This window comes from Drosophila takahashii, chromosome 3L (assembly GCF_030179915.1).
Source record: "Drosophila takahashii strain IR98-3 E-12201 chromosome 3L, DtakHiC1v2, whole genome shotgun sequence".
NCBI lineage: Eukaryota > Metazoa > Arthropoda > Insecta > Diptera > Drosophilidae > Drosophila > Drosophila takahashii.
This window is the reverse complement of record NC_091680.1, coordinates 7,499,004-7,524,232: the sequence shown is the minus strand read 5'-3', so window position 1 is coordinate 7,524,232 and position 25,229 is coordinate 7,499,004. Positions and strand designations below refer to the sequence as shown.

General features: G+C 41.5%; 1 protein-coding gene across 1 annotated transcript; it reads left to right on the top strand.

The window, feature by feature from the left end:
- Positions 1-17,130: 17,130 nt before the first annotated feature.
- LOC108057354 (uncharacterized) lies at positions 17,131-21,348 on the top strand. Its single transcript, XM_017141573.3, has 3 exons — positions 17,131-17,333; positions 17,397-18,432; positions 19,098-21,348. Exons 1-3 carry the CDS (start codon positions 17,258-17,260, stop codon positions 21,226-21,228), a joined length of 3,243 nt encoding a protein of 1,080 aa, XP_016997062.3. The 5' UTR covers positions 17,131-17,257; the 3' UTR covers positions 21,229-21,348.
- The last annotated feature ends 3,881 nt before the right edge of the window (positions 21,349-25,229 follow it).

The following is a 25,229-nucleotide window of genomic DNA, read 5'->3' as shown; positions in this document are numbered from 1 at the left end:
AGCACTCGTACTCATCCCCCGAAACAGAGAGAGCGGGAGAGGCGCATTGAGAATTGAGTCTGGAAAGAGCGGCTTTGAGGCAGAAATGGTGTCTGTGTGAGCCGCGGTTTGAGTGATGTTAACGCGAATCAGAGTCATTTTGCTATTGAGTCGTATTTACAAAACCATCGAATATTGAGTGAATTCTGTTCTCAAATTATAATTTACTTAGTTGTAAATTAAACGCATATTTTTTGATCAACATATATTATTAAGGTTGTGACAAGAAATTTAGAAATGTACAAATTGGTCAATTCTAATTGATATTTTGTCATACAGTTTCATTGATTTTCTTTCTATCTATTTTTTTTTGTTGCTGGGTTGATTTGTAAACATTTCCTATTTGATTTAATTACTTTTTCTTAGCTGTTAAAACATTAATTTGCTTTTTATATTGGCTTTTGTTAAATCCTTTCAAATTCAAAAAAATAAGTACAAAAAATCAATAAAATATATCAAAAAAAATTAATTCGAAATAACATTCAAAAAACGCAGAGTAGATATTTCTATTTTAATTCTTAAAAATGATATGTCGCATTGTTTTTGACACTTAGGCCTCAAATAAAATTGTTAAATTTGTTACTTTTATGAATCTTTATTTATGCGTATATTGTCTTTCATTTAAGAGTAGTCGAATGACTTATTAGTTATTAGATATTAATAGGTTTTTGTGCCTTTACCATTATACTAACTTCCCGGTTTCTCACTTATCGTATTGCACTCATCCATTTTACTCGCTCTCTCACCATTTTGTGCGGCTTTTGAGTGATTCACTCAGCGGTTACACACACTCGTGGATATATCTACTCGAAGAATTCGTTACCACATTTGATTGGCTCGATTAACACAATCGGAGCACCGTTATAACCAGTATACCCACACAGACAAGCGGTGAAGAGAGGAGAGTACTCAATTCGCCCAAAAGAGAGAGCGATCCACCAACACAATCTCAACTCTGGATCGTGCTCCAGTCGTCGTCGGGTGTTATAGATAAACGAGCCGATCCCGTTTGCCGTGGGCGAAAACGAGACCAGACTATATTGCCGTCTCCCGTGCATCGGGCCACTATATAAAGCCGGCATATATGTTCTCGTTTCGCTGACCAATGCAGAGCAGCTGGGCCGAGAGCTACCCATACAAACGAGAGCGATCAATGAGAGCGATCACTCACACAGACGCACCCATCGAAATCGTATTAGCGGCTGCCGGTGGGCGTGGTCTATCGATCGGGTGGCATTCCCCACCGCCCACCGCCCTCCCCCCAAAGGCCCCCCTTAATTCCCAGCGAACTGGATTGAAAGTGCGAGGGAGAGGTACCGAGTGCCTGAGAAAGAGAGGGGAGTACGTAAGGCCCGGAGTGATGGAGTTTTCCTAACGGTCTGCTCTTTTTCTTTTCTTTCCTTTTTGTCTTTTTTTTGCATCTTCCACTAGTTTTTTCGCCCGTTTGGCAGTTGTCAAGCTGTCATAGTTTCGATCATTAAATGCGATATCTGTTGATAGCCATAAGACATTTTACGATATTACTAACATTGTTAGCTGGCGCCCCCTAGTGCGAAAGAGAGACAAACTGGCCGATCCGCAAGATTCCCGGTACCGTCAGCGGGATTAATGTATCATAAATAGCTTAGTTTCTAGAAATTACACCCCGAGCGTATGGTTATCGTTAAGTATAAATTATAATTAGCCATCTTTATGCCCAAGATCTACAAAATTGAATAGTTGCAGTCGCTGGCATAATATCAATTGATTACTAAATAGTGGCCGTTGGTAGTACCGGCTATTAAGCGATCTATGAATATTCATAACCATAGCTCTTAAAGCGGATAGTGCTCGACGACGAGTAATGATATTTGCCCCTTCGCTGTATCATAAATAGGTATATCTACTTAATGGGATAATTTACATATGTTCCCTCATGTATCTCGACTGGAAATGGCTTTAACAACAAAGGTGTGCGAGTCCGGCAAATACGTCTGCTCTTAAAATAAACTTTAATCATTTTGCTTCCGTCTATTAGTCAACCAAATATCCTTGTTTATGATTTCAAATTGTTGTTAATCTTTTGTTATCTTACACTTTTAGACAATAGTATTACTTTGAATGTTCTTTTACTAATGATTCGAACTTCTTATTCTCAGTATTGTTCCATTCGTTTTTATTCAGTTCCCACAACAACAGCCCTTTTGCCCAGCCGAACGCTTTCTTAATGAAATATTTTACAGATGTAAGTATTTTCCTTTGCAAAATGGGCGTGAAGCCAGCTTATATCGTGGCTCAATACAATTTCTATACTAATTTTCCCACTTTTCCCTGCTTTCTCCTTGCACATCGTCTTATCCCATTTTGACTTTCGGTAGGAAAATGTCACAGAAGTTAATCCAATTTGCTGTTTTACGACAGGGCACGAAAACAGAGAAAACCCGCAGCTCGTTATCATCTTGTGGCCTCTCGGTGGGAAGGGTAACCCTTCTGGCTTCGGTCGGGAAACGCCTCTCATTCTTGGGTTTCCTCCTTTAGAGGAAAATGGGGTGTTTTAAACCCATTACAAGGGCCCTTACCAGAAGCAGTTCGCTTTCCTCGTTCTCCTCTTGCGGTTTTCCGATTGCGGTTTCCTTTGCACCCGCACTCTCAGCCAGATACTTTTCACAAATTTTCACGCTTTAATTTCGGCTCTTGGCATTTGCATATGGTTGGAAAGAGAAAAGGGAAAAGAATAAAAGGGACGGCTAGTGCCAGCTAATCCTTGGTGAGCAACAGATTATCCCCGACAATTGTTTGTTCTTGATTTGTTTGTTATGGGTGCACAGCCGGGACTAAGGACTGATTCTCTATTCCCGTTGCTTTCTTTCTATTATACTACACTTGAAAAACAAAGGAGTAATTTCCGGAGAGGAGCGAAACCTTTAGTAAACTAATTTTCGAAATAGTCGAATGCAAGAATTCTTCAAGGTATTAAATTATCTTGTTTTAAACAGTATAAAAAAAAGTGTTATAAATGTTTTTTTTCTTATTCCGCTAGAGTTTTATTTCTTAAATATCAAATTATTTAAGTGTGTGTAATTAAAGTGTGTTTCAAGGAACCAAAAATAATCATTTTTATTATGGTTAAAAAAAATAAATGTTTCTTTATTTTTATCAGTTTTATTATTAGTAATTTAGTAATTTATTTTATTTTTGAAATTTTTTCATTCACCTTTCTTTGAGTTTTGGTAAGTGTATATTCTTCAAAAAAAAACTGCCTTACAATTGCAACAATTGCAGCCGGGAAAGGCTCGAGGGGTTTCCTCTTTCGCCGCCTTTCTTTTCCTCCGCTTTTCCGCTGCTGGCCTCGCCCCTTTCTGGTTACAGTTTAATGCGTTCTAATGTATGTGACTTTTGCCAGGATTTTCTCGTTTGCCATTTGCCGCCGCTTAAAACTCGAAAATCGAGTGACTTGCAGAATACAGAATCGGTGAATTCGGAGCGGAATGTGTATGAAAATGGTCTAAAGTCGTCCTGACAATCGGACATCATCAATCACCGGCTCGATTTGTATTCCTGCCCAGCATGATCGGGCCCCTTTCGATCAATATAAATATTTCTGCTGAAATTAGGTTACAGGCAAATTGTGTCCATCCGCATGAGGCATCCAGTTTCTGCTACGGTTCCAGCTCCAGTTTCAAAAAAAAAGAAGAGAAAAACTTGTGTCATGCCAGGCTACCTTTATTTCTGTTTGAAGACTGTGCATACAATAAATTAATTATAAATGCATTAATCACTGCCAAAATCAACAGCAACAACAACCGGAGCTGAATTTTTGTATATTTTTGACAAATACTGACATGAGTGCTCCCCGCTCGCTGTTCATTTCACTCGGATTTCGGTTCGGTTTTTGGTTCGTTTTCGATTTGAGTTTGGGTTTCGGTTCGATTCATTCTTTAAGGCGGCGCGTGAAATGAAAACAAAAATTTAAAACACGTTTTCGCGCTTATTTCTGACTAATTTATGCGTTCGATTTGAATTCGCCTCGTTGTTGACTCGATTCCGATTCGACAGAATTCTGTCTTTAAAACACTCTTTTACGACTGGGGTATCACTCATCTTAAATAGTAAATAATTGTATATAATAATAGTATATAATAGTATAAAAGAATAATATGTGTAAGAAAAGAGCAAGCCAATCCATAAAATCTGAAATCCTTTTTATGTTGGGGGTAATTGATAAAGAACAGGAAAACTAATTTAATAATTATTCTACATTTATTACAATTAAAGTCTGGTTGATATTAAAAATAGTATATGTATATGTGACATACATATATACTTTGATGTATTATATAAATTTAGTTTTAAATTTCATTCATCAAATAACAAATCATCGCTCATCTTGCAAGAGCATTTCCACTTCGTCAACGATTTTGTGCACCCTTAATTCATTTCTCAACCGAGTTTGATTTTGATTGAAAGCCAGCAAAGAAACGAAAGAAAACAAAATTGATTTCCACCTTGCGGCACTTCGATGCCCGATGCTCTTTGCATGTTTCACATTTGGCAGCCCCAGTGGTTTTATTCCGTTCCGATGGCTTTTATGCGGACAGAGATGTATGCAAATGAGATCATTGATCTGTTTTTGGTATCGATTTGTTTTTGAAGAGTTTGGAAAACTTGAAACCAAATCCAAATCATATTTGACCCTTAGGGGTCGCCACATGCCAAAATTAACGAAAACAGAAATGTTAATTTCGGCAGATGAAAAATGTGAACTGTTGACCATATCTCTCCATGTATATTTATATTTGTTTTGTTTCGCCAGTTCGTTTTGGTTTCTTTTGCTCTCTGTCCCCGTTCTACGAGCGCGAATTTGAATTTAATCAAATTAATTATGATTGTCAATGGAGCGAACTGCGCGATGATCAATTTTGGTTGGACTCGAACTCGGGACCCCTTTGCCCCTGTGAGAGTTTGTAGAGTTCGGGGACAGTGATAAATTGGCAGATCAGTCGGGGCCCTAAGGCGATATCAATCAGCTTTGGAAGTGGTCCAAACAAATTGCTCCACAATTCGAGCTCTCCAAAAAAAAGAGCTGTATTAATCCTACACTTTATGGCCCATCCAAGAACAGCTTCCGTTTTGTCAAAAAGCCAGACATTACCATTTCCCCTTTTAACTTCGTTGCGTGTACAAAAGTCGGGCATTGTTATAATTTGGTTTTCTTGAGTTTTTCGGGAGAGAGATTTTCTCCAAATGTGGCCATAAAATGTGAACGAGTCGAACTTAAAATGCCATATTTAACAATTGTTCCACACATTCGGGTTCGGTGGGAACCTGCCCGAAGTTGACATCACACATCACACATCAGCAGCGAAGAAAAGCCAAACTCTGTCCGTTCGGACCGATTTCAATGTGTAATTGTAACGCCTTTGTTGTTGCGTTATTAACACCTTGCAGCCAAATGGACTATGAAATTGTTGTTGGTGCTTTGGCTGATGATGTTGGCCAGGTGCGAAAGGTTTTTAACCTCCCCCAAACACCAAAACACACCAAAAGGTGTTCCAGAAAAACAAAGCTTTCGGTTCACTCTCCTCTTCGCTTGCCCTCTTGGAATTTCGTGAATTTATGCATAATGGACATACATTAAATTCATAACATCACGTTGGACCCACAAATGAACTCGGACTGCGGGCTCCTCTGAAGATGCTGTGAAAGAAGTTCGGTTTCGACCTGTGTTACTTTTCGGCCCGTTTTAGTGGGTCATAAATGGGGTAAGATTTTTCACAGCTGATTGCGAGAAACCCGCGCCCTGAATGCCCCAGCTCTGTACTCTGAATTTCGCCGAGTGGGTGATTCAGTTTACCAGTCCAAGTTGGCTAATTGGTATCGCAGCAATAAGCGAAGGGTCTTTGGAAAGGTTTAAGGAAACCCCTTAAGAATTATGGAAACACGAGCGACGAACTAAATTTCCTGATATTAAAACAAATAAATTAAAAGTATTATCAAAACGGGATATACGATACCTTATAAAAGTATCCAAAAGTGAATATTCCTTAAAAATGTATTAAGTTCCAAATCATTTCACAATTAAATTTTTCATAGGGAAGGGGACTTAATTGTTTAAAATTTAATTGAATTAAATATTGTTATCCCTCTTATTAAATAAATGAATATTTTTTTACGTTTATCCATCTAATTAATTAATTTTTGTAAATTTTTGGGCATTGAGTATTTTTCCAAGCTCACCCAGAGTATCTCCAGTTCGTTGCTGGCCGCTTTTCCGCATTTCCCATGGCAGGGCTATGTGAGAAAGTAGCCGGGCCAACAGATGGGCCATAAAATGGCCAGGCCCACAAAGGGGCAGTTGGGCGGACAAGTGGACAGGATCCGAACTTCAAAGTGGGGCGATGCTGGCACCTGCACTCCGGCCGTGGCATAGCAAATCATTTCGAAATGAATCATACATAGCGAAACCATGACACGAAGACCCAGAGATGAACTTGTGCCTGGTCTGGGTGCCAGTACCTGGGTGCTGGAAAGAGGCGTTGACTGCGTGCCGACAATAAAATTATGAAAATGTATAAATCAAAGCTCCGGCGATTAGCGGGGAAAATCGCATAAAATATGTTTTCAATTTTCCCGCTGGCACACTGGAATTGGAATCCAATTTAATAGATGGATTGTCTCGCCTTTCGGCTGAACTTGACCCAATGATATTTAGTTAGCCAGGCGACTCAACATAGAGACAAAGGCAATGTCGGCCAGGAAAGTGGCAAAGTCAAAGGCAGTGGCAGTGGCATCTGCATTATGGCATTACTGTGGGTTGTGTTGCCTCTTTCCCAGGTTGCCAGTTTACCAAGTTGCCAGCTTTGCCAGTTCGGGCTGACAAATGACTAAGGTCGCCGCGCGTTTGCAGCACAATTGGCCCGATGGGGCGGTTTCTGTTTGGACGGGGCGGTAAGAAGGTCGTCGGATCGCTGGAGTCGTCTTAGCCAGTTCCAACTCTGATGCATCACACACCGCTCGGCAGCTGCAGTTGCGCCGGACGTCATAGAACACTCGAAAAAAATATCAAAAATTAAAAAATAGAACAAAAAGTATTGCAAAATTTTTTTAATGATGTAAGTTTAAAAGTTTTTAGTCAATATTCCTTAAACATTATCCTCATTGTCTAGTGTCCACTGCGTTAATAATATGATTCGGCTTGTTGAGCTGGAATAAAATATTAAATAACTGACAAATGTAAAAAAAAAAAATGTTTTTAAAAACAATTTTAAATTTATAAGGCAAAAAAGTTTTACGTATAGATCATAAATTGATAACCGGTTAATAACTCATATGAAATTTTACGAGCATAACTTTTATTTTATCTGAGCTATTGAAAATATAAGAGACCTATGCGAAAATATTTGCTTTGAAAACTGCTCTTTAGATAAATCCGTTTTAAAGTCCTGTGATTTATCTTTCTTTTTAAATACATTTTTTTAAAGGTATAGTTTTCACAAGACTAAATTGAAAAATCCTTTTAAAGTTTAGGTACTTAATTAAGATCTTTTTTGCATTTGCTCATTTCTTTCAGTGTAGCCGTAGTCTAAGAAGCCTCAACTTCGCATCCGAGCAGGTGTTCCGCTACACACAAAAGACACAGAAACCTCAACTGAAGCTGTTTGATGCGCACGAATTCCGTTTTTAGCTGAAGCTTAGGCGATGCCAGTTTTCAGTTTTCAGTTTTCCATTTTGCCGCAATAAAATTTTAATAAGATTTTTCCCCTAGAATATATACATATAGCCAAATCGTGATGCAGCTCATCGCTCCAAACTCCCAGCTTTTCAGCGTTTTGTGTGGCAATCGATGGCAGCTCCATTTTTGTACTGCATGGCCTGGCGAAATCCAAACAAAACTCCGCACTTTTGAAGGCTCTCCATCTGATGCCTCTATATAATATTGTTTATTGAGTAGGTCTGCACGTGTGTGTCGGTGTATTGTATTGTTAATGCAAATTGTGCTAAAAACGCTAAACGTTGTTAATGACAGTCGACGTCGACGGAGCCGAGTGTTGAGCTGAAAAGATGGCGATAGATGCACTTTGGGTGTGTCGACTGTTTGTCTAATAGAAAAACGAAAAAAAATCGCAATCAATATATTTCTATATTATATAGACAATAATTGCAAAATAAACGATCGGAAGATTGTGTGGTTAATTGTTCGATGTCGTCGAATATGAACACGTACAGAAATTCGATTTCTACTTCGCTTGATATAACCATTGGTGTTTGCTTGGCAATCAAAACAAATGCTAATTGGATAGCAAATTTTAGAGCTGTAGGTCAGACTCATAGACGCATAAATAAATTTATTTTAAGAAAATTAAATTTGCATAATAAAAGCAGCACAACAAATATTGATTATTTTGCAGAAAATGTATATATTATTAAATTTACTTAAGGAACCTTATCACCTTTTCAGATCTGACATTCAATACTTTAAAGTGCAGTCCGCAGAGTTTAAAGAACATAAACTCTTAAGTGCCTCCTTCCCACATGTTATCGCTCATTTGTAGCCAACTAAATCTTGATGCTGTCAAAATTTGTTAGTTTTCCGAAACGAAACTGGCAATTAAGATGCAGTTTAGCTGCCATAATACTGCTGTTGCCGAATACCCTTCTGGATCTTGATCGGCCCTAACTGTTGACCCTCACGCTTGATCACTCAATTAGCCTGACCGCACACGGCGATCCAGAGAGAGGGCTCCTAACTAATAACTCCAAGACCAAGGCTCCAGATGTTCCTGACATCGCCCACAGCCGTCAACACTAAGCTATAAATGTGTATTATGAACACCCGAAAAAGCAGGGGTGTGGCTGAAAAAAGGAGAGATGCCCGAAGGATAAAGAAAGAAATCATTAAAATTTGGAAAACGGCCCGACGAAAAAAAGAACAAACCTGACTAAGCCAGAGATGATGAAAAGAGCGTGTGTCGCAGATTAAAATTTCCATGTTTAGTTGAAAAAATAATGCAGACATCATGAGCACAAACAGCAATTGTCATCGGCCTTTGGCGACCCAACCTAAACAAGCAATAATATTTGCCTTTCGGCATTTTGCGCATTTAGAGCGCTCACGCATGTAATTAGGAATAAACTGAACTGAGGCGAAAAACTCAAAGCCGCAGACCATAGATACCCGGCAGTTTATCCCTAAGTCCTCGTGCGTGTGTACTTAGCAAAGTCGCTGGATTTTCGAAACACTCGTCGTTTGGGAAATTGTGTGTGTGTGCCAACAAAAGGCTTATTTAAATGTGCATTAGAGCCCCTCGCCTTAACCCTAAGTCGTGTCACATGTCAACAATTTTCCAAGACTGCGGGCTGGAAACTTCCTGTCCGGCGATTAGAGAAAGTTCCTGGCTAAATGGGAAAAAGGAACTACGAGTTTTCCCCCAAAAGAGACGGATAACATATGGCCGATTTCATGGTCAAGAACACCAGAGCGATCGTAAATTGTAACCGGTAGTTAGTTCAGGGTTTTCTTCGGTTCTTCGGCTATTGATACAGTCATTAGGCCACCGCTACCGATCATCCCCCGGTTAATTGGCCTGAAATTAGGCTGTCATCGTCAGTTAGGAACTCGGTTTCAGGAAGTCCAGGAAACATCGCTGTGGGTCTCGATCATCTTGAGGTCGAAAGGCTTCTGCCGTCAGCTGTTCGTATGTTCGTAATCCCTAATAGTGCGATCATTATAATAGCATCATCGTCTATTTGCAATCAAACAAACTCACACAGTTTTTCGTTGATTAATAAACTGGGGATTATTCATAAGCCACAAAAAGCCAGCTTCTTGTTAATGAGCTCCATCGTGATGAGTTTCTCGAGTGAGTCGAGTGTCGAAGTTTGATGTCTGAGGTCATGCCGTGGATTTATTTCCATCGCTCATAGATCATATTTCTCGCAAGGGGGCGGTAGCCCAACACCTGCGTATTAGCCCCATCCAAATCCACCGTTGAAATTTCCGCATTCCGCTGACCCACAAACTGGTGATTCGATCGGATCGCTTCACGATCGTCCAAAAAAATGAAGACGGTGGAATATCCAAGATCTAGCCTGATATATTTTCCCTTTTGTGCATAATAAATCACACACTTTTTCTTTCGCTGCTGGCGTGGGAATTGAAAACAGTGAAATGGTTTCAATAATCAACGGAGAAACAAAAACCTAATCAATTAAAGTCTCTTATCATTGCGGTGCATCGGCCAGCGCTAACGAATAATATTTTATTTTCGGCTGTTTCTCGGCCTCTTATTATTGAAAGTGTTTTGTTCAGCTCACGAAGTGCTTGTAAAACAAATCGAAATAGTGGAAGGGGAGGAATGGGGGATGTCGAATTAGTGGTACTCTGTAAGGGTTTATATTTAAAGTGAATATTTTAAAAATTATTTTATTTTAATAAATAAAATTCTTTAATTACTGGGAAATATTATAAACTAATATTAGGTATTTCATGACAATATGATTTTCCATCACATTATTCGAAATCCCCATCCCATCCTACATCTACAGGGTATCATCCATTTTTTGAGGCTATTCGAAAGGAGTTTTTGTTTGATTGAAAATCCAATTACCGATCATTGACAGTTACGTTGAGTTGCTTGTACTAATTTCAAGAGGCCGGGGGAACGATTGAACGATTCGGGGTGGAAGGACAGTCATCAATCAAGTCACGGCCGACAGTCCATGCAAAATTATATCATGTGTTAAAAGTTATGACGGATCATCGGAGGTGTAAAGTGTCGTTGGCACTGCCCTCCTTCAATTTGGCTCTTCCTTTTATTGTTTTGTCTTCTCTTTTTTCGCACAGCTTGAGTTTTTGGTAATACATCCACTTTTCCGTCCATTACTCATCGCATTCAACGAGCGGCGTAAAGAAAAATAAATACGCCCAATCAAAGCGATATTTCGACACAAACAAAAGGATCGTTCGAGATTTTTATACAACGCTTTTTGATTCCGAATTGACAGGCGGCATACAAATCCCCCGATTGTTGTTATAAATTAGCTCAAAACCCATGCACAATGCACTCGGCCATCAATCATACAAAGGAACTGATACTCCTCCGACTGCGATATGTTATAAATGTTTTCATTTATAACGCAGTTCGTTAAACCGAAGATTCCTCACCTCGGCGAGGCCATTTCCACCTGCGGATCGGATCTGGAATCTAAGATTCTTTGGGACCATAACCTTAATTGACTCGACTCAAGCAAGTTGAGTTTTATCGGGCTGTGTCTATCGTATTTTCTGCTGTCAAAGCTCAATATCTGTGACTATCAATTGTTTTCGCATCTGAGTTATCTTTTTTAATTTCAAGCCCGGCTTTGCCCTCTGACCCGGGTCAAAGTTGAGTATGCGAGTGTGTGTGGGTCTCCTTTTTTCCCCATGTCGCGTGTTTCATTAGAGGCGACAAACAAACACAGCCAGTCCACAGATTTCCAGCAATGATCAGCCCGCGGACGGCGACTCTCATAGTCGTTGTCTCGCATGCACAGAGAAAAAAGGTTAGGGTTTCCATACAAAAGTATCAGAAAAAATTACCAATTAAATGTGGAAAATGAAGACATCGACACAAGGTATAAATTATATTTTGGGAAATTTATATTGGGTCTAAAATGATATTTCTCCCTGTGGAGCACATAGCACACTGCATATTGTGACCTCAAAAATAACGAACGTGCGGTAAAAGCGTCGCCAACCTCAGAGAGCTCTAACCTGGCCAAAAGCAACACACTCGCACACACTCTTTGGGCCAAGAGTCTTGGTCCAGTCAGCAAGAGTAGCAGCATCACAGGCAGCAGACTGCTCCTCCTCCCAGTTTCTTATATTTTCTGTTTTTTTTTTGCGACGTGCCACACCTGTTTCATGTAGTCAAGCTCTTCTCTGCCTAAGAACCAGGCATCCAGACATCCACAGGGAGAAAATACTAGGATTTTCATATTAAAGACGGTCTGGGAAAAATAACTAGAAAGGGTTAAAGGATTTTAAAGTCTTATTCTGAAAATAATTTACTTTTAACTTATGATAGGTTGATATAAAAGAACCTATTATATAATACATTTAAAAGTTTATTTAAATTTTTTTTTTATTTTTCGATAATTATATTGTGATATACTTCTTTATTTATTAAGTTCTTAATATATTAAAAAAAAAAATCATTCACACTTATTAAAAAAAGGTAAGCAGTCATAATTTTCCATCCTTATATAAAATTTTTTATTTTTTTTGGTGCAGCCAGCGCCTTGTGAGAATTTTTGTTGTTTTTTTTGTGGGGTGCAGAAGGGGTACTTTGTGGGCAACAATTTTTCGGTCTCTAAACTGACCTTAGCCAGAGATCTGGCTCTGGGAGCTGGCAAACGCATTTCTGATAATGATGGACTGTATTAACCGTTAGCCAAAGTTGAAGCCAGGCAGCTTCGGGCCGGGCCTTTACCTCCATGCATGTGGCCACAACAAGCTGCGGCAATCAGTGGACATTTTAAGATTTTCCAACCTCGGCGGTGGGAAATTGCTGGTCAGATTTTCGCCGAAAAAAAGAAGAGGAAGAAGAGAAAAGCCACTAGAAGTAATGAAAATAGGGGGAGCGAAATTGAAATGAAGAGAAAGAAAAATACCTTTGACAGCTGAGGCTTTCACTCTCGGTCTTTAATGTCGCCTGTCCCTAAACAATTTGAACTTGTCAAGCGTAATCAGTTTTCCTTTCATTTAGCCTGACATTTGCCGCCGCCAACGAAGGCGACGTTGACACATGGCCATGTCATCTTAGCCATCTTAGCCACCTATCCAGCCTCGAGACACCAGAGTGTCCGGCTTCTCGGCCAGAAATGCAGACGCAGACGTGGACGCAGCTCGGTGGCAATTATCAAAAAGCGCGCAACTTTTCACACGCAGCCGATCGCAGTCGCATTGCTGGGATGCTGCAGTCGGTCGCAGTTGCAATAGCCGCCGATACACCGGTGTCACTAATTACGGCTCATTATAGTGACCAAAGTGTAACATGTTGTCAGCTGCGAGGACAACAAGCAAATGTAATGGGGGAAAAATAGAAAAAGGTGCAAGTGGTATGATCGCAGTCTGGAATACTCTATCAATTAAATAGATATGTGTAAGATATCTGTATGAGAATATTATTTACATTTTTAAGTTCAATGTGTGCTTCATTTCAAAATTTATATTATAAATTTTTTTATAATTGCATTTTTAGTTTATTTTTGCCTCAATGATATTATTTTAAGTTTTGTCAATATTCCTTATATATTTAGATGTCCTATAAATAATACTAATAATAAATTAACTGACGATAAATAAAGATAATAATAAAATGTAAGTTAGTTGTGGTCAAAATCTGCAAATATTAAAATATCAAATACCTAAAATAATAATAATATTTTTTAATAGTTAAACAGATAAAAAAAGTCTGTACTTTTTAACAAAAAAGTGCCTTTTCCATGGGCGTCAATAAGTGAATTAGAGACAGTTTCCTATTTCGCTTATCATTTAATTTACCTTATTTATTATACTTTACGCCTAAGATATACAATTGTATTTATCAGGCGCAAACAAGTTAATTTATTTAGAGTTAAATGGGGAAAACACCTATCCTTACTTTAACCTAGGAATCTTCCGAAGTGATGATGTTTAATCCACGGCTAATTGAGTTCCCACATTAGAAAACTCTTTTCTATTTATGGCCTTAACATATACTTCTTTAGTTTATCGTATAACATTCATTCTGGTGGCCGAGGCGAAAATAATCGCAAAGTTATCATACCCACACTCCCTGTTTTCCGACTCGTGGCTCACACATGCGGTGGATGGAGTTGGAGTCGAAATCGAAGTTGGAGACGAGGCTGAAGTCAAAGTTGGAGGAGATATCCAAACACCTGACAGTTGACTGTTGGCGCTAACGCTGGGCCTTCGTGTTATTTCTGTCGAGTGACCATTTTTGGGCAGCCAAGTTTCGTGTGAGTTTCGATCGAAAGTGCAGCGGACGCAATTCCCAACTATTTGCTTTGTCCCACAAAAATTCTACGGCGTAGTGTTTCGAGAGCCCAACAATTAAGTTCTCGAAGAAGACAGCTAGCCAACCTGTTCGGAATTACGAAATTCATAGTCAAGCCAGGCGAAATGTCAATTTCGGAGCCGGTCTTCAAAATTAGCTCCATTACGGAGCCCGATCGATCCATCGATCTTGGCTGTGAAAACCATTTCAAGTGGTTTCAGCAGCCCAAAAAACCGAAAAACCCTTGTTCATATCAATTGAGCGATACTCTCACTTGAGACGAAGCCCACAGTCGTTTGCTACACGAGTTGCCCGAATCACTTATGAAAATCGCTTGAGAAACCCTTGAAAGCCGACGACGATCAGAGTCGTTCAAAGTTCGTGTCAACATCATCAATTTTGATCAATATGTATGGTCTAATGCGCTCCCTCTCCATCTGTAACTATGCACAGTTGCGGGCAGGAAAATAGGAGTAGGTACTGGGAAATCGAATTTCCACGTTATCATATTTATAGTTCCAGGACGATTCTTCGGATCCAAATAAATATTTTAAAAATATATAACGGAATTGAGCTGAAAAATCTATTTATTTTGCAATCAATATTTCCTTACTCTCTACAGATTTGTAATTTTTTTTTTAAAAATCTGAAAAAACACCCATCTACGGATATATACTATTATATCCACCTCAGCTGTCTCTCTGCATATATCTCTCTCTATCTGCCATTTAAACGGCTCCTTTGCCTTCGGGGCCCGATCGTGTTTGAGTTCATCGCATTCGTCTCCGATCGTAGACTCGACAAAAATATGGAAAATTACAATTATTAGGCATTTGGCTTGTTTGTTTATTGGTAGGTGTATTGAGGTTATACGCTAAATGATACATCGATCGTTTGAATAGAGCGATCGAGCAAAACGATCCGGCGCGATCAGCGCGATCGTTCAATTGATTGCCCGCCCGATCGGCCAGCGGACAAGTGAAAATCTCTGGACTTGGCCGACTGGGAGATGAATGAAAATTGCTGCCTAAATGGCAGCGGACATGATCGGCTCGATCATCACTCCTGGCATGATCACTTTCTTTTCGGACAGGCCGGGGAAAATCCCCGAGTGGTGACATGTGTTCGTCTGGGAGATGGGTCGCCTCAACTCTTGACCCAGCTGCATGGGCTAAGCTAAGCAATTATGATCTCGACGATCCCCGGTGATCTTGATCATGATCTTCATCTCCATCTTCATAATGATCAATGTCCGAGATCATCTGGAGCGGGGACTTCGTCTAGTTAAGTGACGCCCTAGGGCCGCTCGCCGGCGACCCTGTTTAAGTTTATAAAAACTCATTATAATGTCTTATAAATGCACTTGTATCAAGTGGGATTTCTTGATTGCCGTCTCCGTCTGTGGCACTCCCCCAACCCCCTTTCCCCGCGCTTTTTCGCCCCAACACCCCCAACTTTGCTTTTGGCCTGATCTTTAGGTGCTCCTTTTCTTGGCCGTGTCTTCGGCACTTGCAAAAAAATATTTACAGAGGTATTTTTCGGTTGATTTAATTATAATTATTATCTGAATATTTTCCAACATTAATTAAAAGATATAGAACTAGTAAGATATTGTATTGTATCATAGTTAAATTTACATTTTTCCTATCCTACATTTTAAGTTATTATTAATTAATACACATTTAATATGATTTGAATATATTATTGTTATTAGATCACATTAAACATATTTAGCTTAAATTATACATTTTTTTCAGTGCACTTGCTGGGTGTCTGTCTTGGAGACTGGGCCTTGCTCTCCACTCAACTCTCGGTTCGGTTTGGGGTTCGGATTCGGGTCCGGGCTCCCATGCTCTCATGCTTAGACACATAGTTCGCTCAAGATCATAACATGACCTTTTGACTGGCAGTGATTTCAACGCCCACGCGTATAAAACAGACCCAACAGCACCACCGCACCACTGAACCACCGCAGAAAGCCAAAAAGCAGGCAGAAAAAGAAGGCAACCACAGCGATCTGGCTCTGTGGTCTCTGTATGTTTATGGAAAATGGGTTATGAGATATTTCGCTGGCCTTTATCTGTTGGCCATTTCTATTTTGACCATGGGAAATAAATTCCCTGAGCGCGGGTAGGTTGGTCCCTCCGCTAATCAAATGGACAGACTGAAATCTGGAAGAGGAAAAGCCAGCCAGCCACGAAGGACGTTCGTTCTGCACTTTACACCTACGCTGGCCTGGCCCGAAGGTTCAAGATTCCGCTGGATAACTTGGAGCAACAAGTCCCCCAGTACTTCCTCATATATGCGGTAATTGAACTTACGCGTGTGGGGATAGTCCACCCTTGATGGAAAATCGATAGACACCAAACCCCAAGAATTCTATACAAGGAGTCTTCCTTGTTTTCTTGGTTGTCCTTTTAGTTTACAAAGCAACAAACAGCAAATAGAGTGTGTATTTTTGGAACAGACATCGGGCACGCGATGATTGCTTTAGTTTCGGGACGCCCCACCGCCCACATAACAAGTTTACCCGACTGCATTAACCCACTGCCAAAAGCGAGTGCAAGGACTGCCCCCACCAAAAACAAAAAAGGAAGGTTAAGTCAGGCTCAACGAATTTGGGATATCTTATCTTGGTAATGGGAATTATTCGAAGTGGAGGAGAATATATTTTTAATAGTTCTTAAAATGTTAGCTCAGGAAATAACCTCTTTCAAAGAGATTAGAAAATATTTAAGCAAAGTAATTTAGTCAATAAACTGTTTGGATTTATTTTAAAATATCATGGCAACCTGGAAAAAAAAGAGTCAATACTTAACGACATTCTGTTAATTTATATTCTAAATAATTTAAATGTAGATGTAGTTTATTTCGTATTATAATTTGTAAAATCTCTTTTTCATATTCCTAGATGTTAAACCTCTTATAATATTTGAGATACCCCCTTCGTAACATAAGTAAACTAGCTTTGTTTACTCCTTGAATGGGGCTCGTTGTTGCCAGGACAACCCGCTGGCATTCCAATGCAAAACAAATCGAATTTCGGCTGTCGGTGCCCGGCTGTCGGGTTCGAAGGAATTTCAGTGAGGCTCCTGCACAGCCTTGGTGTGGTGCTTCACCGAGTGCTAGGATTCCAGCCGACCTTAGATATATTTCTATATCTCTTTCTGTTCTGTAAAGTGGAAGTGCAATGAACTGACATGATTACGGGACCGGAGGCCAGGCAAACGCACAGGTTGTTGGACCTAAAAAAGCAGCAATGGGCCAAGGAGAGAGGTGGGTTTATAGCAAATATATATTTAAGAAATATTTAATTTATATTTTATTCTACCACTTCAGAGGAAATAGCACGCATGGATGAGATGTACCATCACCAGCACACCTCGCACCACAAGATCGAGCGCACCTCCATTCGCACCTACTACTCCAACTTGGATCTCAGTTCGACCTCCAATCAGACTTCCAGTCACTCGAGACGGGCGAATCAGGGTCCCGACATGCAGTTGATCCTCCGCCAGCCGGAGTTTCGGCAGGGCAGCCAGGCCTACATGAACCAGCTGGAGCGGTATATCGACGATCTGGACGTGGATGCCGATGCGGATTTCGAGGACGAGGACGAGTCGATGTATCGCCGGACGAGGAGAGGCAGCTATGCACCCGGAATGACTTCCCGGCAGCTGCAGAATCCCGCTCGCTATGCCGAACTGGTGCCCACATCCCTGCAAACGGCCAAGGGAAGGATGCAGAATTCGCGACAGGAGGCACAGCAGCAGTTAAAGTTGCAACATCAGCAACTTTTGCTGCAACAGCAGCAGCAGCAGCAACAGCAGCGCCTGCGGAGTCCCAGTTTGCCAGCCATTCGGCAGAGGGTGAGGCACCAGGAAAAGACGGGGAAACCAACTGACATTGATCCCGGCAACGGTGCTCAGGCACAGGCACATCGATTAAACAATGCCCCAGGAGGCGCAGGGGGAGGCGGAGTTGCTCCTGGTTGCCAGGAGGAGGACACTTCCGGCTATCTGAGCGATACGCCCAAGAATCCCCACACCCCGGACATTTGGTTCAACGACGGTGCGAGCCAAATCGAGAGCATTAGTGGAATGGGCAGTGCCAGTGTCCTGGACGGCGGAAGTGTGGGCGCCGTGGGAGGGGGCGTGGCCGGGTGCCGACGCCTCCGCCGATCGATACAGGCGGGCACGACCACGGCTGCACCGATTCCTGCACCCATTTCCATGCCCCTTCCCCTCCCCCACCCACATCGTCAGCCACCACCCCCGCGGGAAAATCCGCTGGGCAAGGTGTACACCATCAAGGGACGACGTGTGCCAGGGCAGGGATACGAACCCCTCGCCGCCGACGGATACATGGCCGATGGGTGAGTAACCAAGTGACCCAATCGCACAGAAAACAAATGAGACAACTGCAATTAAACATGAGGCAAATAAACTGCTGGTTACCCACATTGTTAGAACTATATTCTTATCAAGTAACTACTTTTACATTGCTGAAAATTACATACAACAACGTAATATTTAATAGAAAATGTTAATCAAGGTGAAAAATATTAGATTCAATGTTAGTCATACTACCGTAAATATTTTAAGACTTTAAATCAAATATTAAACCAACAAACAAAAATATTTAAATTGAATATTAAATCTTTGGACAACTTTTCTTATCAGTGTACCTGATTTGTAAAATCAAAGTAAGGATTTGTCTTTGAAATAATCATTAAATTAAATTAATTATCATACATTAAAATATTAAATTTAGTTTTATCCAATTCTGTGACTGGTTTCCTACTGATATTTTTGCATGGCAAATATTTCTAGAGTACTTTTCTTGTATCCATAGATACAAAGAATGTTACTTAAATAATGTTTTTGAATATTGTCCAACATAAATGTGTAATATTTAGGTTCTTTGAATAAAAAGTACATGTAAATATTACTTTTATAACTTAAATTTTTTTTGTATTTGGCTTTAATTAAAAATAAATATTTTTTTAATTCCAAAATATTTTCTAAAATTTTTCTTTAGATACTCTTATATGCCAGCACCGCCCAGCTCCTCCAACATGAGCATGTGTCGCGACGTCTCCACCTCGAACACCTATCAGGTGCACATCGGAAACCCGGAGCAGAGCGACTTCTATGTCCACGAGCAGCACGAAAGGGAGCGTGCTCGCTGGGCCAACTTCAATGGGGGATTGGGTCATCAGGCCTCCCAGCAGCCGCCAGGATGGCTCAGTCGCGGCATGCACGACTTGAAGGACAGCGAGGACGATGTCCAGTCCATGCAGTCCTCCTCCACCTACTTGAGGGGTCAGAATGCACCGCTGGATGCCCACACGCTGGCCGAGCGAATGGACAAGAGACGCAAGGCGGCCGAGTATCACAATGCCATCAAGAAGCAGCTCCACGAGCGGGAATTGATCCGGAAGTGGGAACTGGAGCGCCATCGGCAGGAGGAGCAGATCGAGGAGGAGCGCATTCGCCGGCAGAAGCAATTGGAGCAAGAGCGTCTGGAGTTCGAGCGAAGGACACTGGTGGAACGCGAGGAGGCGCAGCAGAAGAAGCAGCAAGCGATGCTGGATGCCATACAAAAGGCTGAGGTGGCGGCCAAGTTGGAGAAGCAAATGAAGCGAATGGTTCGCCAGCCATCGAAGGTATCCCAGGAAACAGAGGAGGACGAGACCGAGCTGCTCAGAGTTCAGTCCGTGGAGGAGGACGAGGAAGAGGATGTGGAAACTAAACCATTAGCCCAGGAAAAAGTAGAGGTACTAGAAGAATCCAATACACCAAGGGCTGCACCACCGGTGATCACAGAAGAAAAGGTCCTGATAGGCACACCCATCAACCTGCGACGCACCATCACGAAGCCCATTAAACCACCCAAGGATGCGCAAAAAGAGGAAGCAAAAGGATCCAAACAGACCTCTTTCCTGGGCGAGGACAAGGAGAACATGGCTCTGCTGATGCAACCGGCTACTCTGATTCCCCTGCCGGTTACCAGCGATATTTTCGGACTCCAAAATGCCATCGGTAACCTCCAGATAGCCACTTACTTTATGCAGCAACAGCAACCCATGCAGAAGGCACCTCAATCTCCCAGCTGTTACTCAAAGGCCACGATGACCCATCGCACGGATACCTCGATCTACACGGAGGATGGCTATCAGGCGGAGAAGGAGGAGGAGGACCCACTGGCGACAGGGAGATCGGGAACAGTCTGTTTCTCCCCGGACTCCCTGGAGGTGGATGTGGCTCCCGTTTCGGTGCCCGAACAGGATAAACTAGCACTGATTCCCCTCAAGACGCCGCTGCAACTGGGGAATCTCGGCGGTTCCGATGAGAGGGATGACGCACTGGGTCACCAGGCGGATGTGGAGACCCAAACGGAGTTGCCCCTCAACTGCGATCTCTGCCTGTTCCACGACAACTTCTACAAGGTGCTGCTCAAGCGGGAGGTCTCCACCACCACCACCACTCAGACATCCAAGTCGCAGACCCAACCCGCCAAGGAATCCGCTGCTGAAAAGGATCACGAGACCACAACAACCACGACCACCACCACAACGACCACTTTCAAGGCCAAGAGCAAGGATAAGGACAAAGAAAAGAGTCTGAAGAAGAACTTGGGCAAGGATAAGGACGCCAACAAGATGGACGATCGACCCAAGTGGGGCGTCAATCGACCGGTGGTCCAGTATGTTAAGGCCAGCGATCGGGATCCATTCTGCCTGCGCAAGAAGAAGAACCACCCGAGCACGGCCAAACCACCAAGATCTCTATCGATGGACTCGCGTCTGGATACTGTGGCCACTTTGCCCGAGGATCGGCTGATGAACATCGCCGGAGGACCTCCCTCGGCAGCCGGTGAACAGGAAGAGGAGGGCTTCCTCCTCAAGGCCCGCAATGTCTGCACCGAGATCCTGCCCATTAAAACCGACGACAAGGGTCGCATTTTCCTCAACTTTCGCGAGGCCAGCGCCATTATGAACGAGGACGAGATCAAGGACAAGCTGCGCCAGAAGTACTTCAATTTCGGCAGGATCCTTCCGCGCCGCAGTTGGGCCTCGGCCACCCAGCACGCTCTGCCCTTCAGTGGGGTCACCACGGCTCCTCCTCAGGGAGTGGGAGGGGGAGTGGGTGACTTGGCGGACGATTGAGGTCACTTAAAGGTCACCATTCAACTACTCAACGACCAGGAATCTTTTACCATGCATTAACTCATAACTAGAACGACTGTAAACCATTTATGTAAAACCTTTAAATATATCAATTTGTATTGCAAGCACCGAAGTCGGAATTTATTTTTAAAGTTATTAAATATTTAAGAGGGAAAGGGTGTGGAAATTTGTTATAAAATTTAGTTTAACTATAAATTTAATTAATATTTATTTTTGTTTACCCAAACATTCAATTATTATGAAATAATATCTTAATATATTTTTTATTTACTGAACAGTTTATATTATTATTATATAAAATTATTTAAGGAAGCTGTCTTTTAACTGTGTTCAAGAACTACAAACTATTTTCCTTCCTTGTACCTCAATTTCCCTTAAAGACAACGCCTGAAAATACTAATTTCCCCAAAGCAATTCCAAAATGCCTTCCAAGGTGTAATGACTTGCCTAACAAACTACAAACTCGGCTACTTGTTCTGGCGAAATTGCCAGCCCGTGAGAAAGGACTCTTGGTGTGTCTGGGATTTTTCGGCTGCCTAGATGCGGATTCCCCGTCCTCGTCAGGCCTTCGACCAGGTCTATTAGCAACATTGTTGCCGGGTCTTAACGCTCTGAAAGCCACAAATCAAGCAAATGCTGCCACATTGTTCACGGCGAGCTGCTGAGCTTTGTGTTGCCTGATCTCTGGCCAGATCTGCGGGTGTATCTTTGGCTTTTAGCTGGGGGTCGGAGAGTCTGTTACACTTTCACAGAACTCAAAATGTCGTATTTCACGCATTTTTACGAGCGTTCGCGTAAATTTATGCGAAAAATCATAAATAACCCGGGCATAAGCTGCCTTCCAGGTTCATCGAGTCCTCGGCAAACAAATTTTTATTTGCCTCGAGGGGCGTTCTTTTCGCTTTCTGGCAGTGTTTTTTGTTTTGCCTTATTTTTGCAGCAAGTGGGCGCTGCATATTTCTGTTAATTAACGCATTTTGTGCGTTGTGTAACTATGAGATATCTTTTGGCAGTTGTTTTCGTGATCCGAACTCCACACGTAACAACAATGCAGCCATTGAGGAATTAATTGCATGCCTCTGCAGGTTCTCTAGCTCCCAAAATCCAAAGAAACGGAGCCAAGGCGAGGTCGATCCCCATACCTCCCCCTTTTCCGCCTTCTTTTATTTAAACACCCCACCAACTACAACTACAACAAGTTCAATGCCTCGGAATTAAAATTGACCTTAGGTTCTTGGCTAGTTTGCACACTAACTAAGTTGGGATATGTCAGCACTTGGAAATATTTCACATCTTTATTTAGGTATCAAATAAATATTTTAGAAAATATCCCTAGAATTCTATTATATCAATAACATTTTTAAAATTTAATATATTTCTTAAATGTTTTGAAATGATTGTAATATAAGGGTGTACCATTTTCGTTTCGTGCAACGACAGAACTATTTTTGTATGTTTTTTGTCGCTGGCTAAGGGCAAACAAAGCCAGCCAGCATAATGGCAATAAAAAGTTCTCATTCGTGTTCTAGTTTCGCAGCAACAAGACGGCAAATTGCATGTGGATGCCTTTGAATTCGAGTTTTTGGCTTGGCGTGGTTCGGAGGGAATACTACGGGGTGGTATGGCCGGAAAAATTACATTTCCAATGTCACGTCAGGAAAAAAAAGAGCCAGAGGCGGCAATTGTTTGTGCCGTCACCTTGAACGTATGCCAAAATCAAAGCGACCCCGTGATTAATGACACTTGATTAGGAATTCAAACCGAACGATCTGCATTTCTTGTCAGCCACCAACGTTATTTATTTACTTAGCTAACCCGTTAATGGCGGGACCCTCTTGAACTACAAAACTCCGACATAATTAATGACACTCGATTCAAATCGATCAAGGGATTTGGGTCCGTCTGCTCTTTTGCATGATTAATGATCGCAAAAAACAGATCAGCTTTTGCAACTGTTTTCTAATTGTTATTTTGCCAACAGTCAGCTTGCTGTGACAGTTGCTCAAGATTTTCAAGGAGTTTCCATTTGTCATTTGGGCCCTTCTGCGGTCACTTGCAAGGCAGCTGCAGCCGTTCGCCTCTGGTTTTTCTGGGTTCCTTTGTTTTAATATGCAGACTGCAACTGAATCCGAAAAGCGACACACAATTTGACGGACAGAGCCCACCTGAGGTTGTTCCCGAGCGGAAATCACATCGACAAACACCACATAAACTATAAAAATTGTTTATTTTCGATTCAAGGCATTGCACTGTATCAATGTCCATAAATTTGATTATTCCTCTGCCCAATTGCCGTACTGGTTTATGGATAATTTATGAATGTCTCTCGCCCGGAATGTGAGTTGAATAATTGTGGAATTTTCAATTTTCATTGCATTTTTACGCTTTTCTTGTACTCGATTTTTTCTAAAATTTGTTTTTCTTTTATTAACGAATTTTTATCAGTTGTCTGTGATGCAAAGTAAGGCACTAAAAATATTAATTCCTCCCTTCCAAATATCTATTTACTTATATTTATTTGTATTATTTATTTATACTCTGGTTTCAAACTAACTAGAAATATTAGGCCATAAGCGTGGTGGTAGTTATTTACTTTGTATCTTATTTTGAATGATTTGATAAAAGCATTTATTAGTTCGAGCTCTAAAAAATCTGACGATAACGCCATTGCTTTATGGAAAACATTGATATATTTCTAAACTAGAAACAAATATTTGTTCTCATCTTTTCTTTACTATAACTTTTCTGTAACAAATTAAACGTTTGCGAGCCATATGAGGAGAAATAATTCCTTTGCATCTGCGCGTTCCCCGAGGACAGCTGAAATATCTCTATTTTTTGTCATGGCCACACTTGATTAATTCCATAAAAGGATTACGAGAGCCGGCCGGTTATTAGATAACTTCCGCATAAGGATATCGCGGCTGATGAAGTCATCAGCGTGTCCGAAATGCTGAGCAGGAAATTGACATTTATCACACTTTTACCTTTTGCTGCTCGCCCGAACGCACTATTTTTTATTTGCGCACACGTCCTGGCTTCCTTCCTTTCTTTTTATTACACATATATGGGTGCCAGACAATATCCTGTTCCCATTTCAATTGCCATTGTCTGAGATTTTCGCCTTTGTCGCAGGGATTCGTTTCGGGGCCATCATTATCATAATTAATGTGACTTAATCAAGAATAATGTTCGCCAAAGGAACGGAAGGAATATTGCGTCTAATCAAGTTATCCCAAAAGAACCCCTTTGAGAAAATAATGCGGTCAACCGCAGCAGTTGAGAGCAAAGGGAAAGGGTTGAAGGTCAGTTGGGAGTCGGAAATTTCGAGATTCAAAATCCAAAATCCAGAGCCTACTTTGCATACGGGCAATAAAACTGAAGTTTTCTACGTCAAAGATTTATGTAGCATGCAAAAAGGCATTAACGGGAAAGATTCCAGATTTATATTATTATACTTTTCCAGCCCAACTCAGCCTGATGTTAGGGATTTTAATGTTACGGGTGCCCATATGCCAGTTGATATCTCAACCAGATTCACTCATTATGCGTGCATTGTTGTGGTCTCTGGCTCCCTGGGCGACATTCGCACGAATCGTGTCCTGATCCTTATCGCTGCCCAGGGTCCTGCTACCAGGAACTAGTCGTCAATGCGATGGACGGACTACTGTGAACACACATATCTTTGTGCGGCTGGGCTTCCTATCCTATCCTCCCAATCGTCGCACATGTTGACACATTAATGTCCTCGATTCGTGCGTGAGGCCACTGGCAGATCCTAATCGGCGTTACTAACTGGAATCGTGTTGAATCTCACAATGGATTGAATTAATTTTGGGGCCTTTGTTTCGTACAATTAGTACGGTTTTTCGGGGTGAGCGTGATTTCGAATGCAATATGCGGGACTTCCTGATCGATGGCGATCCAGATAAGTTTCAGTTAGGTGTGAAAACATAACGAAAGCGATTATGTTATAAACA